The 19,308-nt window shown below is 34.4% G+C and overlaps 1 protein-coding gene across 1 annotated transcript; it reads right to left on the bottom strand.

The window, feature by feature from the left end:
* Positions 1-3,239: 3,239 nt before the first annotated feature.
* On the bottom strand, positions 3,240-16,952 carry wnt2 (wingless-type MMTV integration site family member 2). The gene is made up of 5 exons (XM_073850042.1): positions 16,658-16,952; positions 16,177-16,397; positions 12,736-13,013; positions 12,332-12,596; positions 3,240-3,730 (listed from the first exon to the last, which is right to left on the bottom strand). The coding sequence occupies exons 1-5, from the start codon at positions 16,738-16,740 to the stop codon at positions 3,525-3,527; spliced, it is 1,053 nt and encodes a 350-aa protein (XP_073706143.1). The 5' UTR covers positions 16,741-16,952; the 3' UTR covers positions 3,240-3,524.
* Between the last annotated feature and the right edge of the window lie 2,356 nt (positions 16,953-19,308).

Raw genomic sequence — 19,308 nt, 5'->3', positions numbered from 1 at the left:
AGAATCTGCAAAATGTTAATTATTTTACCAAAATAAGAGGGATCCTACAAAAAGCATGCTATTTTTTATTTAGTAGTGAGCTGAATAAGATATTTCACACAAAAGACATTTACATATAGTCCACAGAAAATAATAATTGAATTTATAAAAATTATCCTCTTCAAAAGTTTACGCACTTGATTCCTAACACTATGAATGATTCACATCTTGTATTTTTTTTTTTTTTTTTTCGTTTAGTGATAGTTGTTCATGAGTCCCTTGTTGATGTAAATGTCTTTTATGTGAAATATCTTATTCAGGTCAGTACTACTAAATGAAAAATAACATGTATTTTGTATGATCCTTCTTATTTTGGTAAATAATTCGCATTTTGCAGATTCTGCAAGGTGTATTTAAACTTTTGATTTCAAATGTACAATATAAGTTGTAGTGTAATCAGTGGTATTTTAAAAACATAAACAAATGCAGCGTTGTCATATTTTTTTGGTGATTTTTTATATTTTATAGCTTAGAGAAATCAAAGTGTTCAAAAAAGCCTTTCACTTCCTAACTTTATACATGCCAAAAACAAAAGATGGATTAAATAAAAGCATCTGAGTCATATGCATGGATATGAAATCTAATATGTGCCCCAGATGCAACCATAATGCAATCCAGTCATGTGTGCACATGGCATTTAACTGTATTTGCTGCCCTCAGATGGTACAAGACCTGAACATGTAATTTTGAGTTTTTACTCAAAAGTAAACTGAACACTTTCACATCCATAAAAAATATTTACCAGCACATCAAATTCACAAATACAAAATTAGACCATTCCATATCAAACAAACAACATGAAAAGTTTCTTTATGGTTGTGTATTAGGTAAATATCTATGCAAATATATTACATAATTAGACATTTAAAATGCTACAGTATACACTGTGATAACTGTATATTATAAATATCTTTTAATGATTTTTAAAGTAATTATATCATGCACAATATCATACACATTTGTGTACCAAAACAATATACTTTGATGGGGTGGAAAACATTACCATTTCCATTTTCGAGGTTTCAAGCCATCGATTGTTAAAGTTTGAGAATAAAGTTTTGGGGGAAAAAGCAAAAATATGCGCATAAACTTTATGGTCTTTACAAATTAATAGTTTTTATGTTTATCAAATGCTTTACGTTATGATTTTTAGATTATTTAGAGACTAAGTTTTTAAAATGTCCTGAGGGTGTCAGCATTGAGGCTCTTTTATGGTTAAGGGCGGTGTTTTCTGTTGTTCCCAATTCCTTGTTTCCATTTATTTTCATGGAATCATTGTTTGATTTACCCCCGTCTGTTCAAATATTGCACAATACTAATATGTCTAATATAATCTGGGTCTTGTCTGGAGGCACTAAGCGAATGAATCATAAAGGAAAAGATTTACTTGCCTTTATAACGACTGAATATCTTCCTGACACGAAAACTGTTTTCCAAAATATTGTTTACTATTGTTTACTAGTCATTGTTTGTACCACACACATATGGAAGCCACCACTAAATAAAAAACAGGTTATTGCGACTCTTTATCTCACAATTCGAACTTTTTTTCTCAGAACTGTGAGACATAAACAAACAAATCTGACGTTTTTTTCTCAGAATTTCGTTATATAAACTTACAATCGAGAGAATAACAGAAGTGCGACATAAGACGTTTTTTCTCAGAATTGTGAGATAACTTAAAGTCCAATTTTGAGGGCAAAGAAAATACTGATTTGTGCAGAATTTAGAGTTTATGTCTCGCAGTTCTGAATTCATTACAAGCAATGGCGAGTTCTGGGGGAAAAAACAGCTAAAACCAGCCTAGGCTGGTTGGCTGGTTTTAGCTGCATGGTCAACCAGCCTGGTTTTAGCTGGTCATAGCTGGGAGGCAGGCTGGTTTTAGAGGGGTTTTGGCCATTTTTCCAGCCTGGCCAGGCTGGGAAACCACCAGCTAAAACCAGCCTGACCAGCCTGGCCAGGCTGGGAGACCAGCTAAAACCAGCCATTTCCAGCTTAAACCAGCTAAGACCAGCCAACCAGCCTAGGCTGGTTTTAGCTGTTTTTTTCAGCAGGGAATTCTGATTTCGTTTCTCAGATCGGTGTATCTCACAATTATGAGAAAAAAGTCAGAATTGTGAGATAAAAAGTCAAAATTACCTTTTTTTATTTAGTGAAGGAAACGGGCTTCCAAAAAAAATAACATTTTAAATGTCAAACAAAATAGGTCTATCCACTTTTTTCTTCAACGCGAAAGTAAGTTTGGTTGAGACTTTCGGTTCATTTGCCACAATAGGGAGATAACGAGAAGAATAACAATGTGGAAAATATTTACTTTATACTGACTGAATATCTTCCTGACATGAAAACTGTTTTCCAAAATATTATTGTTTACTCTAGTAGTTATTGTTTGTACCACACACATATGGAAGCCCGTTTACACCACTAAATAAAAAACAGGTTTGCGACTTTTTATCTCACAATTCGAACTTTTTTTCTCAGAACTGTGAGACATAAACTCGCAAATCTGACATTTTTTTCTCAGAATTTCGTTATATAAACATACAATCGAGAGAAATAACGACAGAAGTGCGACATAAAAACTCGTTTTTTTTCTCAGAATTGTGAGATATAAACTTACAGTCCAATTTTGAGGGCAAAGAAAATACTGATATGTTCAGAATTTAGAGTTTATATTACGCAATTCTGACTTTATTTCTCAGAACTGTATATCTCACAATTATGAGAAAAAAGTCAGAATTGTAAGTGGTGGAAACGGGCTTCCAAAAACACTTTACATGTCAAACAAAATAGGTCTATCCATCTTTTTCTCCAATGGGGAAGTAAGCTTATGAGTGAGACTTCCGGTTCATTAGACACTATAGGGAGAAGAATATCAATGTGCAGTAAACTGTAAAACTGTTTGCACTACAAACCAGTATGTTTATAATTAAGATAATACATTAAATTAATATGGTAAGACAACAATTTGCAATATCAACCAGCAAAATGAGCTGTTTTGTACAAATAAAAATAGCTAGACGCAGATGAGCCCGAAGCCAAACCTTGTAAGATTTACAAATGGCCACGCCCCGCTCTTACATGAAGAAAAAGGCGGATAGTTTCTTATCTTTACTGCAAAACAGGACAACAAACTTCTTACAGAGATAACTATTCAACGTAACATACATGTAAGTTTTATTTTAAATTACATAGTTTGTATTTACATTTCAAAATATGAAATACATTAAAGATAAACATTCTTAAGCTCCAAAGCTGTAATAAATATGCGTGTTATGATGGGGAGAAAACAATAAGTAAAGATGGACTACTTAATACACTTCAAAAAGTTACAACAAATCTGCATAGTTTTTAAGTTGCTGGTCATTTGTGTCTGCCATGCTGAATAGACTTGTATCTAATTTGCCACAGGAAAGCACTGTACATCAAAGGTTTGAGATGGAATCTTTAGTCTGGAAGGTCACTGAAGTGCAGGAGTGGTGGTGTCACGACTGGGTTTTGCAGGTATGCACGTCTACCTCCTCTTGGCAGTCCCTGCAGTGAACAGCACAACACCATTGGAACTTGCACTCGCACTTGGTGGTGCGGCTCACGCGTGACGTGTCATAGCCCCGCCCACAACACATGACCTCACAGCTGTCGGCTCCACGGGACGTACGGTTGCACACTCGCCCACCTGTGCCTACAGAACCTGCAATAAAGCAAAAATCTCAATTAGACATAATAGGTTTTAGTGAGATACATCAGACAGCTGAATGGCTACATCATAAAAAAGTTATATGTGACCCTGGACCACAAAACCAGACATAAGGTTAAATTTTACAAAACTGAGATGTACACATCATATGAAAGCTCAATAAATAAGCTTTCTATTGATATATGGTTTGTTAGGATAGGACAATATTTGGCCGAGATACATCTATTTGAAAATCTGGAATCTGAGGGTGCAAAAAAATCAAAATACTGAGAAAATCACCTTTAAAGTTGTCCAAATTAAGTTCTTAACAATGCATATTACTAATCAAAAATTACATTTTGATATATTTATAGTAGGAATTTTACAAAATATCTTTATGGAACATGATCTTATAATTTGATCAATAATTTTGACCCATACATTTTGACCCCGTATTTTTGGCTATTACTACAAATATACCCCAGCGACTTAAGACTGGTTTTGTGGTCCAAGGTCACATATAGATCCTCAATCAAATAAACATGTCAAAATTATCGATTTGTCTTTTATGTCAAAAATCATTAGGATATTAAGTAAAGATCATATTCCATAAGGACATTTTGTAAACTTCCTACTTTAAATATATCAAAACTTAATTTTTGATTAGTAATATGCATTGCTAAGAACTTCATTCGGACAACTTTAAAGGCGTTTTTCTCAGTATTTTGATTTTTTGCACCCTCAGATTTCAGATTTTCAAATTGTTGCATCTCACCCAAATATTATTCTATCCTAACAAACATACATCAATGGAAAGCTTATTTATTCAGCTATCAGATTATATATAAATCTCAATTTCAAAAAATTAACCCTTATGGTTCTGTGGTGAGAAGGTGCACAATGTCATACGACAAAAAAATCAGAAGAAATTGTTATTTTAACAAAAAGACATCAAATGTGATTCTGGACAACAAAACCAGTCAATAAGGTAAGAGATTTGAAAGCATATGAAAGCTGAATAAATACGCTTTCCATTGATCTATGGTTTGTTATGATAGGACAATATTTGGCCAAGATACAACTATTTGAAATCTGAAATCTGAGACTGCATATGAATATGAAAAGTAGCACAGGGAATTGTGGGAATTTATGTTTTTTTTTCACTGTAAATTATACATTGCTTTTCACATTCCATTTTACCATGAAATTACATGAAATGTTCATTAGTTTTTCACCGTATATAGTAAAAGAACTTACCGTTAATCAATTAATTGTTTTTTACCGTAGCATTTTTACAGTCTTTTACCATAAAAATCACGCTAATTTTTTTACAGCGTATGTCAATTTTCTAGCAAAAGTATTTATAGATACATTATAGTTTTTTAATTTCCAGCTTTTTAAAAAGTATTAATTTGAATTAAAATTAATTTATTTATTACAAATTAATTAATTATTTTTTAATCTATTTATCTAAATAATAATATAATAAAAATAAAAATCTTATCTTATTTTATGTCTATAGTTTTTTTTTTCTGAAAAAAAAAATGCATTGCTGCAAATAAAATGATAACTCTTTTCTTAAAAGACCAGAAAAAAGAAAAAAAGAAATTGCAGTATAGATACATTTTTTTACTACTAGCCTGGAATAGCCAAACCTATGAATTAAAGGGATAGTTCCCCAAAAAAATGAAAATTCAGCCTCATGTCGTTCCAAACCCGTAAGGTTTTCGTTCATCTTCAGAACACCAATTATGATATTTGATAAGTCCAAAAGCTTACTGACCCTGCATAGACAGCAAGGGTCCTACCACGGTCAAGGCACAGAAACGTAGTAGACACTTCTGGGACAGTCTGCCACCATTATCGAAAATACCACGGCGCTGCTGGTGCTGCTGACGTATAACATTGCGCCTTGTTTACAAGCAGAGGAAGGTACACACGTCATGATACTTTAATTAATGCCACCTACAATAACACGGAAGAGAAGAATTGCTGAATAAAGTCATTGTGCACAAAAAGTATTCTGTGAGCTTCGTATGGACAATTTTAATGATGTCCTTACTACGTTTGTATCTTGACCACAATAGGACCCTTGCTGTCTATGGAGGGTGAGAAAGATCTCGGATTTCAGCAAAAATATCTTAATTTGTGTTCCCGAAGATAAACAAAGGTCTTCTGGGTTTGGAACAACGTGAGGGTGAGTAATTAATGACAGGATGATCCACATACTTTCATCCATTTATTTATCTGTTGTACTGCTGAAATCTATTAATGTAGTGAATATCTGAAAAAAAAAATTCCTGAGGCAAGCAGACCTCGACTCATGTGTAGTGCCTGGCAGATGCCTGATAGTGTCCAGACAGTGCTGTCTTGAAGAGACTGGGTTTGTCGGCACCATGTAAAAGGATGACCGCTTGGTCCTTGGTCAGATGAGGGACTGATGATAGAAGCTATCAAGCATTGCTCCGGGTCTTCATCACGTACTCATTTCAACGGCTCTAATCTCGACAACCCCGCCCTCTATGAGGCTGACGCGTCGCTGATTGTTGCTGATACAGAAATTGCTAAAGACCTTGTATAAACCCTTGCTTTCATGCTCCCTCTGAGTGACAATCTGCAGCCTTTGTTTATAAAGATCCCTTCAATGCCAATCATCCCTCAGCACTATACAAACAACCAAGTTTGTTTCTTGAAGTTTAACCAATTTTAAGATTTTAAGGTGAGAACAGAGAAGAGAAGGCCAGATCTGCAAAACACTTCAGTCTACCAGTAGCGCCAGCATTGGTATGTCACCACTGGTCTATTGAACTCAATTGCGAGTAGGCAGGCATGTGTCTGGGCATGACACGGCCACTCCCCCCCACAGCAGTTCATCAGGCTGGTATGCTGGGCTCATATCGTTTACATCATGGGCAGCCTTTACCTGAGCATGCATCTGCTTATTGAATTAAGATGAGGGGGTGCCAAGAGATGAGTTTAACATGTGTGACCATGGTGAGAGCTAGTAATTGATTTCACACTTATGCAGTCGAGGTATAGTCTATGTCTCCTAAAACTGACATCAAACAGACGGCCCAGCCAAGAGAGTTTCTCACAAACCACCACTCTAGAGAGGTCAGCACAAAAAAATGGTGGTCTCATTTTTTTAAACGTTCCTTCAGAGCTGACAAGAAAAAAAGACCAGATTTAAAAACAGTACCATTAATAAAAACACTGTGTCATATTGTAAAGGAATCATTAAAGCATTTCAAAACTGTGTGAAGAGAGTTTCAAAACATCTCAGGATGCATCTGAAATCACTTACTTCCTAATATATATAGTTTTTTTCATGATGCATCATTATTCAGCCATATTGATGTCACTGACCGTGAACAATGCCACTGAACTGAACGAAACCTCGCATATTTTGCTGATTATTGCTGCTAAGAATTGTCAATTATTGTCATATTTTGGGCTGTACTAATCGGCCAGATGGGAAAAACATTTGGAGTATTATAGACTGATGAAAGTTATAACAAATCAAGAAGAAAAGTAAAAAAAACTATCTGAGGAGCAAAAGGTGTTTGTGGTTGGCCAAACTCAACCAGGATTTCCAGTGTAAGAATCTTGACAACATTTTTGTTCTTATCATTCCCAGTCAGGTAGGTGAAATATTAGGCTAATATCTTAATTAATACTGCTCATATGTATCTTTACCACTTATTTATTTCAGTTTGTCAAAATATTGAAAAATGTAAAAAAAAATTAAAATGAAGGTGAAATGTGAAAAAAGAGGAGAATGTCTAAATTCAAAGTATTCATAAAACAGTATACAGTTGAAAAATACCCAGATTAGGGGTGTAGGACATATGTGACCCTGGACCACAAAACCAGTCATAAGGTTAAATTTGACAAAACTGAGATATATACATCATATGAAAGCTCAATAAATAAGCTTTCTATTAATGTATGGTTTGTTAGGATAGGACAATATTTGACTGAGATACATCTATTTGAAATCAGAAATCTGAGGATGCAAAAAAATCAAAAAGACTGAGAAAATCACCTTTAAAGTTGTACAAATTAGGTTCTTAACAATGCATATTACAAATCAAAAATTACATTTTGATATGTTTACAGTAGGAATTTTACAAAAAATCTTCATGGAACATGAACTTTACTTAATTTCTTAATGATTTTTGGCATAAAAGAAAAATCTAAAATTTTGACCCATGCAATGTATTTTTGGCTATTGCTACAAATATACCCCAGCGACTTAAGACTGGTTTTGTGGTCCAGGGTCACATATATAGTCTAGGATAATATCATGGTTGTTGTTTAAATGATATGTGATTTGACATTATTGAGTAACGTTAAATCAGAAAAATATTGCATACATGAGGTTAGACTACTAAGCTCAGCTTTCACTGCATGATTTAGTCTATTAAAACATATTTAATTCTGCCAAAATTCAAGATAAAGGGGCAAAAATGGCCCAGTATGATTTTTGTCTTTTTTATTTATACCATCTGATATAGTTAATGTCACACGAAGACTAGTTTTTCTACTAATATCAGCACAACTGCAAATGTTATATTGATTTTTATAAAACAGTTCTATAAACAATAAGTTAATATTAATTGACTTACATTTTAGACACGTTTTTGCTCTATTTTGTCAATGAAAATCTTTCAAATAAACCCACAGCAACTGTTTGGCGGCTCTGAGCAACACACAATGGTGTTTCGTTACTAAATAAATTAGCCGTTCAAACTAATCGGTTGAATGAATGACTCAATGATTCACTCATACAGTGATCTGCTACCACCTACTAGCGATTTTAGGGTTATTAGGGGTTCAAGTTCATTGAGCTGAAACCCTATTGTACTTGTTAGAATGGCCAAGGATCAGCAGACCAAACTCTAAGTCGTAGAGACTTGAAACTTGGAGGGGTGGTAGTACTCACACGTCTACAACATCACCAACTTCGCTCTACAGTGATCAAAAGAATGAAATCGCTCATAACTCCTAAAACTTTTGTTGCTGACTCAAGTGTCTTATGTTGTTGGAGTCCTTGGTTCCAGACGAGACAAAACGCACACTTCGGGTTTGATCATCACCTGGTGAAGTTTTCGAGTATTTTGGATATTTTGTGAACTAGTCTTAGGTTTTTCACCGGTGTGAACCAAACAAGTGCAGGAAGATTCTTTGCATATGAATATTAATAAGTATAAAAAAAGTGAACTTTCGACTCTTTGTTGTGAGGGGACGCCAAAACGTTCAAAAGGAGCAGGGCAGCTTTTACTAAAACAGCTCTAACTTTTGAGCAGAATAGGATATATTTGCCAAACTCAGAACATATATGTAAGAGCTTAATCTGAGGTCACATGAAAAAAGTTGTGGAGCTTGGCCACTGGCACTATAAAAGGAAAAAACATAAAAACGACTTTCACTACGCAACCATTTGAGCACCATTTAGACAAAGTTAACGGCGGTCGATCGGAACGAAACTTGGTGGGCCTTTTTGACTTAGCCTTAAAGATCAGAAATTTGAATGAAACCAGCCACTGAGGGGGGCACATCTAATTTTTCAAAGGCATAACGATTGTATACTGTATAATACGACAGACCTGCTGTTTCAAAAAAACTTTGCCTCTAAAACCCTTGCTGTCAATTAAACCATTTGATAAATGATTGAGAAGATGTAAAAAAACGACTTTTGTCAACTAGTCCGAGGTTTTTCACTCAGTCTGGAAAAAAACACTGCAGTTCAATTCTCTGGACTTTCTAGGTCAATAATTATCAAAAAAAAAAAAATTTTTTATTTGTTAAGAAAAGCGTCTAAATATACCCAAAAGCCTATAAAGCCAAAACGAAAACTCAAAACTTCACAAAACCAAAAAAATCATTTAGGGTCCAATCATAAGGGTATTTTTTTGACATTGCTTTCAAATATATTTACGGTAGGAAATTTACAAAATATCTTTATGGAACATGATCTTTACTTAATAACCTATGATTTTTGGCATAAAAGAAAAATCGATAATTTGACCTATACATTGTTTTATTGGCTATTGCTACAAATGTACCCATGCTACTTATGAGTGGTTTTGTGGTCCAGGGTCACATATCAGTATTCAACATTAAAAAAAATCAAAACCATTCTGCATTATTATGCTAATTATAATGCAGATTTGTATTATTAGCAACTGCAGGTAAATGCATTCATGTCCTGCATTAAACAGTCAAATGCATCCAAATGCCACTTCAGATGCACATTCTGTGCTATCACTGCATTGCAAACACAAATTTTGTTGATACTGACCCTATAATGTCTTACTATTTTAATTAATTTATTAAAAGTAAAAATATGACACAAAAGATGATGAATACTTTTAATAAGGTTAGAAAAAAATGTCCCTTATAAAGGTAAATATGCCCATAAAAGGTAAAAATCTATTAAAACCCCTGCAAACTAATCACCGCACAGAATATGAAGAATAAACTGAAAAAACGTTTTTTGTGTCTTTTTTTGTTTTATAATCACATAGGGTTTTAAAATAACATGACAAATTTCATTTTTGGGTGAACTGGCCCTTGAGATCATTCTCAATTTACACGCTTATAAATGAGCAGTTTTACTGACATACAATAAATAATAAATACCTAAAGTGGGTTCAACATACATCTCAGGGCACTTAAAAGAGACATGACCTACCTCTCTAAATATTCCTTCCTGCCAGTTTTAGGCAGAAAACTTAGAGGTGCCGCCGTGGAAGGCAGTGATTTATAGCATTTGCGCGTAGGGATTAAATTTCAGCTCCCGTTCTGCCCACAAAACTGTGGTAATGTGTCTAAACACAGCGTCACCTGATAGCAGGGATCATCTGTAGTCTGACAGGCACCCCCTCCCTTACTGCTTCCCACATAGGTACACCTGGTGTTATTCCGTACGTACACACACACACACACACAGAAAGGTAAAAAGAGATAAACCTGTGCCTTAGGGAGGGAATCTTTACCGGCATTCAGGTTACAGGATTGGGTTATGACTATTGTGTTTGTAATAACCAGCTAAATAGCTCACGTCCTCTGATTACAACTGTGTTTGGGGGCAAAGACTAATGCCTGCTGATTTCGAGCAGAGTGTGGGAGTCTTGCAGGGTGGAAACACAAACACTGAGTTATGAAACATGATGGAGTACTTTAGATTTGATTCACCAACTTAAAGGAGAAGCTCACTCCCAGAACAAAATTTACTGATCACGTACTCATCCCCTTCTCATCCAAGATGTTCATGTCTTTCATTCTTCAGTCATAAATAAATTGTTTTTTGAGGAAAACATTTCAGGATTTCTCTCCATGTAGTGGACTTCTAAGGTGCCCCTGAGTTTGAACTACCAAAATGCAGTTTTAATGCAGCTTTAAAGAGCTCTAAACAATCCCAGCCAAAGAAGAAGAGTCTTATCTAGCAAAATGATCAGTTCTTTTCTAAAGAATTCCACAATTTATATACTTTTTAACCTCAAATGCAAAATGCTGTCTTGGTTCAAGACAGTTAGGGACGGTCAAAAAACTCCCATTTCATTTTCTCCTCCAACTTCAAAATTGTCCTACATCGTTGCAGAAGTACCGACCCAGTGTTTACAAAGTGAACGTGCAAAGAAGATCAAACGCCCTTTACAAAAAAAAGGTAAAACAGCCATGTAGGACAATTTTGAAGTAGGAGGAGAAAATGAGATTTTTGACATACCCTAACTGTCTTGAACCAGAATACACAGAGTTCATGCAAGGCTAGACAAGAAGAGCATTTGAGGTTAAAAAGTATATAAATGGTATTTTTTTTAGAAAAGCGATTGTTTTGCTAGACAAGACCCTTCTTATTTCATCTGGGATCGTTTGAGCCCTTAAGGTGGATTTAAACTGCATTTTGGAAGCTCAAACTCAGGGCACCATAGAAGTCCACTATACAGAGAGAAATCCTGAAATGTTTTCTCCAAAACAAAACAATTTCTTACGACTGAAGAAAGACATGAACATCTTGGATGACAAGGGTAGAAGTAAATTATCTGTATATTTTTGTTCTGGAAAATAACTTCAATTTAATTCTTGAGGTAATGTAAATGAAGGAACAGTTCACCATAAAATGAAAATTCTGTCAATAATTACTCACCTTGTCGTTCTAAGACCTTTCATCTTCAGAACACAAATTAAGATATTTTTATGAAATCCGAGAGCTTTCTGACCCTGCATAGACAGCAACGCAAACGACATTTTCAAGGCCCAGAAAGGCAGTAAGGACATTGTTAAAATAGTTCAACCATAATTTTATTAAGTTACAAGAATACTTTTTGTGTGCAAAGAAGACAAAAATAATGACTTAATTTAACAATTTGATGTCACATGGACTATTTTAATGATGTCCTTACTACCTTTAAGTGCCTTGAACATGTCAGTTGCGTTGCTGTCTATGCAGGGTCACAAAAGTTCTCAGATTTCATCAAAAATATTGTAATTTGTGTTCCGAAGATGAACAAAGGTCTTACAGATTTGAAACAACATGAGGGTGAGTAAATAATGACAGAATTTAAATTTTTGGGTGAAGTATCTCTTTAAGGTTTCCCTCGGCACACTTACCAGAATCATGGTCCCATATACAGTAGTCAGGTGAGTCTTCAAAGTAGACAAGGTCATTTTTGGTAGGCCTCTTAAACATCCTGTAGGCACTGGTGAAGCCTGTTCCATACTGGTTCATCACCACTTGAATGGCATTGTTGTACTTTTTGCGCAGATAGTCACCGGTCTGCCTGAAGTCTGCCATGGCTAACCAGCAAGTACGTACATTGCATGAGCCACTGACACCATGGCATTTACACTCAAGGTTCATGAAGCGCTTCACCGCCTGTGAATGGAAAAAGGAGACAGTGCTTAAAGTAAGCACTTTTCTTTTCTGATTGCATGAGCCATGCAATGGTCATGGATTATTATTTGTCAACATTTTGTTTCTCAATATGTGTCTCAACAGCTGTTTGTGTTGTTACCTTCCTCCCTGCACGGTTGTTATGTAAGTTCATGAGCGCCCGTGCATCTCTCTCCTTCCTCTCCTTGGCATCAACGAAGACCTGAGTGAACTTGATTGCGTGGTCAACATGATCGCTGCACCCACCCCAGTCGAAAGCACCCTTGGTATCGCGAGATGAGCCCTTCTTTCCAGGGTCACAAGAGCAGTTTTCTAGTTCACCCTGACTGCATGCTCTGGTCAAGGTGTAGACCATACCTGCTGAGGAGATGGCATAGACAAAGGCGGCCTCGCGACTGCCTGAGAAAAAGAAACAGGGAATAATGTTTAGTTTAGTTAATAAATGTACATACATATTGCTGTCAAATTGATTAATTGCGAATAATCACATCCATAATAAAACTTTGTTTATATAATATATGTGTGTGTGTGTGTGTGTGTGTGTGTGTGTGTGTGTGTGTGTGTGTAAAATGTGCATATTTCAATGTGTATATTTAAGTAATATATATTATATAATAATACATAAACACACACACGCACATACTGTACATATATATACAAACTTTTATTTTGGATCCGATTAATCATGATTAATCGATTAGACAGCACTAATATATATATATATATATATATATATATATATATATATATATATATATATAGTAGCAGCACTAAAATATATATTATAAATGTCTATATATCAATTAATATATATATTTTAATGCGATTAATCACGATTAATCGATTTGACAGCACTAATATTATATGTGTGTGTGTGTGTGTGTGTGTGTGTGTGTGTGTGTGTGTGTGTGTGTACTGTATATACATATACTCACAGAAACATGTATATATTTAAGTTATATATGATATATTATGTAAACTTATTTTTAATGCAAAATTTTTTTAGCACTAAAATATATATCATAAATATCTGTATATAAGTAAATAAATATTTGATGCAATTAATTGATTGGACAGCACAAAATATATATGTATAAAATGTAAATGAACTTTTAACTATTTTGCAGCACTACAATATATATATTTGAAATATTTATATATTTAAATTGCATATAATAATAAATTAATTTGGAAGAATTTAAAGAAATGTTAAATAATTTAAATATAATAATTTAAATTTTATAAATATACCATTTGTGTGTAATTTAAGTGTATACTATCTATATATAAAATAAATTTGTACACATGTAATTAATATTAAAGGTTACATTATATAATGCACACATAAAAATATTTTACAATTATATTATACATATTTAATTTGTTTCTGCACATAAATATGATAATTAAGTTAATAAAATAAAACTTTTTATACTAATTTATACGTATACATGAAAACCTTTGATTCTTAACTTCAAAAACTTGATTCTTAAAATATAACGGTGTATAAACCTTTCAGATGAAAACATACTAATCTCATAACCCATTATATAAACACAAGGTTTACATCAGAAACACATACGTCTTAATTTTGTAAGCTTATGTGTGAAGGTGAATAATGTGGAAAACTCTGTGCTATGACTGTATAAAGAAGCGGAAGAACACAACAGTAACAAGCAACAGCCTGAACAAAAGTTCTAAGCTGCAGCTTTTCACATGTGTACCAAAGATGTTTCCGTTCAACAGCTCTGTCAGACAGGCGGAGAATGCCTTCCACGAAATCCCCGCAATTGTTTTAAATTAGTGCGCTGACATTGACAATAAGTAGATTCTCACAGTGTCACAGAGGAGTTTGAAGTCTTTCTGGGAGGTCTGAATACCTTAAAGCAAGAAGATTAAAGTCAGAGGTTTAACCTAACTTTAATGTGCAGAGCAGCTTAGAGGCCTGGGACACAGAGCTCCTTTGTGGATGTTCCCATTAATATGATTTTACATGAGATGAGCAAACAGAGCCAGAGACACTTACAGTCGCAAACCTAAAGTCACAAAACTGCCAATTACACCTAGTTAAAGCATCAAGCTGCTGAGCAGCTCTGAATTAACTCACCAGACACAATAATCCAGCCTTTCTTTTCTAAACTGACATAAATCTCAAACACAATGAACAGTAAAGGATACACTTGCATGCTAAGTGACACTATTGTGAGCTATCGATTCAGATTACATCTAGACATCTTGAGATAATCAGATACTGAGTGGTTTTTTTTTAAGGGGTCAATGACATGACATTTTTTTTTCGTTCAGAACTGTATTTTAGTCTAGGACTAGGATATATATTTTCTGTGATGAACATGTTTGTGATTTCTGAATTAAAATCATTTTATTATTTCATATTGGACTAAAAGTCACAGTCCATATGTCATTTCCAGGTGTCACAACTGTTTAGAAACTGGCAGCAAAAAAAAAAAACGTATTTACACTTTCAGTCAAATGTTTTTGAACAGTTAAGATTTTAATGTTTTTTTTTTTAATTAGTCTGTTCTGCTCACCAAGCCTGCATTTATTTGATCCAAAGTACAACAAAAACAGAAACATTTTGAAATCTTTTTACTGTTTAAAATAACTGCTTTCTATTTGAATATATTTTAAAGTATAATTTATTCCTGTGATTTCAAAGCAGAATTTTTAGCATCATTATTACAGTCACACGATCCTTCAGAAATCATTCTAATATTCTGATTTGCTGCTCAAAAAACATCTATTATTATTATAACGCTGAAAACAGCTGAGTAGAATTTTTTCAGGTTTCTTTGACGAATAGAAAGTTCAGAAGAACAACATTTATCTGAAATAGAAATCTTTTTGTAGCATCATAAATGTCTATGTCATTACTTTTAATCAATGTAAAACATCCTTGCTAAATAAAATTATTAATTTCTATAATTTCTTTCTTTAAGCTGACTTTAAGCTTTTGAATGGTATAGTGTATATTACAAAAGCTTTTTTTATTTCAGACAAATGCTGGTCTTTGGATCTTTCTATTCATCAAAGTATCCTGGAAAAAAAAACTCAGCTGTTATAAATATTGATAATAATAAATCAGCATATTACAATGATTTCTGAAAGATCATGTAACCTGAAGAAAATTTAGCTTCGGTCACAGGAATAAATTACATTTTAAAATATATTCAATTAGAAAACAGTTATTTTAAATAGTAAAAATATTCATAAAATATAAAAGTTTACTGTTTTTGCTGTACTTTAGATCAAATAAATGCAGGCTTGATGAGCAAAAGAGACTTCTTTAAAAAATGTAAATCTTACAGTTCTAAAACTTATGACTGGTAGTGTATAAATAATAAATGATAGATTTAAAAAAATCAAGTGATGCACACACAGATGAGCAGAGAAGGGTCGAAAGCACACCTAGTTCATCAAGTTTTACTTTCTGTAATATGATCTGATATCAGATAAGGAATTTCACTGCTGGTTGAGCGCAGAGAACATACTGTATGTGCATACAACCGTTAGACTTGAAACAATACACTTGAGCCTTACTCACTTCGATGCAAAAGCCTCCCAAAAAGATTGTGCTCCCGCGCCATGGTATTGCAATTCCATCGATGGTTCCGGAACTGGTGCTGACATTCTCCGATCCAGTTTTTAATTCCAGCACCGATAGCCTGCATCACCTTGGGATGCTGGCGGCACAACTGGCGTTGTTTGTTAATTAAGCCCGGGATGTTGTCGCACATCACTTGAGATCCAAGAGTACCCATGTACCTGCATAAAAAGATGAAAGCACAGGGAATGAGCGATGGGAATCTCTTCAAGTCATCATGTTTCAACACACAACCGCGTAGTCTACTCTGCACATTAAAAAATTAAAGTAAAAAAATATATATATTAAGGTATGAAAAAAGTTGTTTTTATACTAAACGATTTACTTTTTAACCACAATCATCGTCTAAAATTCATCTTCTATTATTATTTTCAAATCTGAAAGCATTCATTCAAATAAAACAAAACTGTAGGTTACCCACCACCACGACGCGTCGACCCTTGACGTGAACCAGCAAATTGCCACGGACAGATAAAAACATATTCCACTTGGCAAAAAGTTCATATTACAAAATTAGTATTGACACACGCATTCGTTCAGGCACTTGTCTGCGGTTTAACAACAAATAAATGAAACGCATCGAGTGCTGAGGCGGTCGGAGCAAATTGGTTATTTACTCTCCCGGATCAAAAATCACTAGAGTGACGCGACGCAAGAGAGTCGAGCGTCAAAGCATCGTGGAGTGTGATGTGTAGCGCTGCAGACACAGCCTGATGCTCTTCCTCAGTCTGAAGTGGCTGCAGATAGCTGATGATCTCCTATCAGGTTTAAATTGCTTACACAAGGGGTGGGCGCAGTCCTGCCTCAGGAATGAAGTGAAGAAATTAGATGTCTGAAAGTATCTGTTCAGGCTAGCTTGACACCAGCCACAGGTTTGGCTTATTTCCAAAACAGCGAAAGTGTAGAATGCGGTCCAACGTGAAATGTCTACTCATATCCTCCCGAGACAGAGCACTTTTAGCCTTTTTTATCATTATAGTATTTAACACATACACATTTATTTTTACGCTAATTATTATTATTTCTAATGAGGCTTAATTGACTGAAAGCAAAAATGTGACCCTGGACCACAAAACCAGTCATAATTGTCATAATAATATGATTTATACAGTTTTCCATTGGTGGTTTGTTATAAGACAAAAAGATATTTGGCCTTATTTGAAAATCTGCAGGTGCAAAAAAAAAATCACAATATTGAGAAAAGTTGTCGAAATTAAGTTCTTAGCAATGCATATTACTAATCAAAAAATAAGTTTTAAAATATTTGCGATAGGAAATGTCAAAATATCTTAATGGGACATGATCTTTAATATCCTAATGATTTTTGGCATTAAAAAAAACACTATAATGTTGACCCAATGTATTTTTGGCTATTGCTACAAATATGCCTGTGCTACTTAACTGTTTTTGAGGTCCAGAGTCACAAATACTTTCCTTATTCTGCTCTTGATGATGTGCATTGAGATTGGATTATCACATTCTTTTGAACTTTTCACGAACTGTTCAATTGTCGCACTGGATTTCCTCTATCTTTGATCACCAGTTTATGTGAAAGAATTAATATGTCCGCTTTCCTTCTATTGTGAGGTCTTTTCTACCGATGGGAACCAGGATTAGGCCATGAGGAAAACCGGATTCTTCTCGTGATCTCCGTGGAAAAGGTGCGGTCGCGAAAGCGTGGAGAAGACTTGTCATCGGTAATATGGTGGAATTTAAATTGGCCTAATTTCATCCTTTTCAAGTCAATACGGAAAGACTATTTTTGAATCCTTTAAGTGGTTTTGAAATATCATAATCCCTTAAAAATAATTGTGATTGTGTGACGTGGTTTAGATGAGTGCTCAGATTTATTTGATTAAAAACGTTAAGGCTTTCAAAATTGGATTGCCTGGAAAAGGGCATGCTTGTATCAAGTGTGCAACTTATTCAATGACTTTCAGGAAAGCTAGAAATAATTTAAAAAAAAAACTAACGTCCTTGCAATCATATATTACATTTGTTTACATGTGTAAAACTATGCTAAAGTGCTAACAGTATTGAAAGTATTTTTTCTCTTATTACTTTGCGTGGCTTATACTTATTTTTTAACGTGGAGGTAAGCCATTTTCTGTTAATGTGCAAAACTTCCGGTTCATTTGGGAAATAGCCAGAAGAATAATAAAGTGCTTTAAAATGTAAAACTGTTAGCACTACATCATAATGTTCATAATACATTAAAATAATATGGTAAAACACACCAGTTTGCAAAATCAAGTAGCAAAACCAGCTGTTTTGTACGACTAAATATAGCTGGATGAGAATGAGACTGAGCCTCTGAGGTAAAATTTACATTACATTATATTGGCGAATGGCGATATGTAAACAACAACATGGATTGCTTGGTTACCAAATGCGTTTTTCTGCTGATTTATGCTGTTTAAACCACGGAAAAAACTTGTGGATGCTGTTAAATTATATAGAAGGACTTAGTAAGCAGGAAAGGGCGCAATATTTTGACAAATTAAAGTTAATACGTGGTAAAGATACTATTAAGAAATTAGCCTAACATTTCACCTACCTGACTGGAAATGTTCTCAATCAGGTCAACCACAAACACCATTTGTTGACAGTTTTTTTGCACTTTTCTCCTTGACTTGATATAACTTTTCCTAGTCTATAGTCAGGGGCGCCGCTAAGGGGGGGAAGTTAGTACAATTCTAAGGGCCCACGCCCTTTAGGGGCCCCCAGATATTTTGTCATAGGGCCCAAAATTGCAGGCAGCACCCCTATCTATAGTACTCCAATTATAATAATATGTGCAAAATATGCACATTTTGTTCGGTTCAGTGGCATTAAGTTCAATGCCGCCAATATGGCCGATTGATGATGCGTCATGAAAAATCTACAAGGTGTAAATAGTTTACAAACTTTCTCATAAACATTGTTGGAAAATTGTCCAAAATCAGACATCTCTAAGATTTTGTTGCTAGACTTGAAGATTTTAGCTTTAGAAGCTCTTTATCATTCTCTCTCCCACAGGCAATTCCAACAACATCAAAAATATTTGAAGTCATACTGAACAACATATCCACC

This window comes from Garra rufa, chromosome 11 (genome assembly GCF_049309525.1).
Source record: "Garra rufa chromosome 11, GarRuf1.0, whole genome shotgun sequence".
Classification (NCBI taxonomy): Eukaryota; Metazoa; Chordata; class Actinopteri; order Cypriniformes; family Cyprinidae; genus Garra; species Garra rufa.
This window is presented reverse-complemented; position numbering and strand designations above follow the sequence as displayed.

Coding starts and splice junctions, on each gene's coding strand:
- wnt2 (XM_073850042.1), bottom strand. CDS start 16,740: ATGAACTTTTTGCCAAGTGGAATATGTTTTTATCTGTCCGTGGCAATT. Junction 16,398..16,657: donor AGGGTCGACGCGTCGTGGTG/GTGGGTAACCTA, acceptor CTTTTTATGCAG/GTACATGGGTACTCTTGGAT. Junction 3,731..12,331: donor TATATGGGACCATGATTCTG/GTAAGTGTGCCG, acceptor GCTTTATTGCAG/GTTCTGTAGGCACAGGTGGG.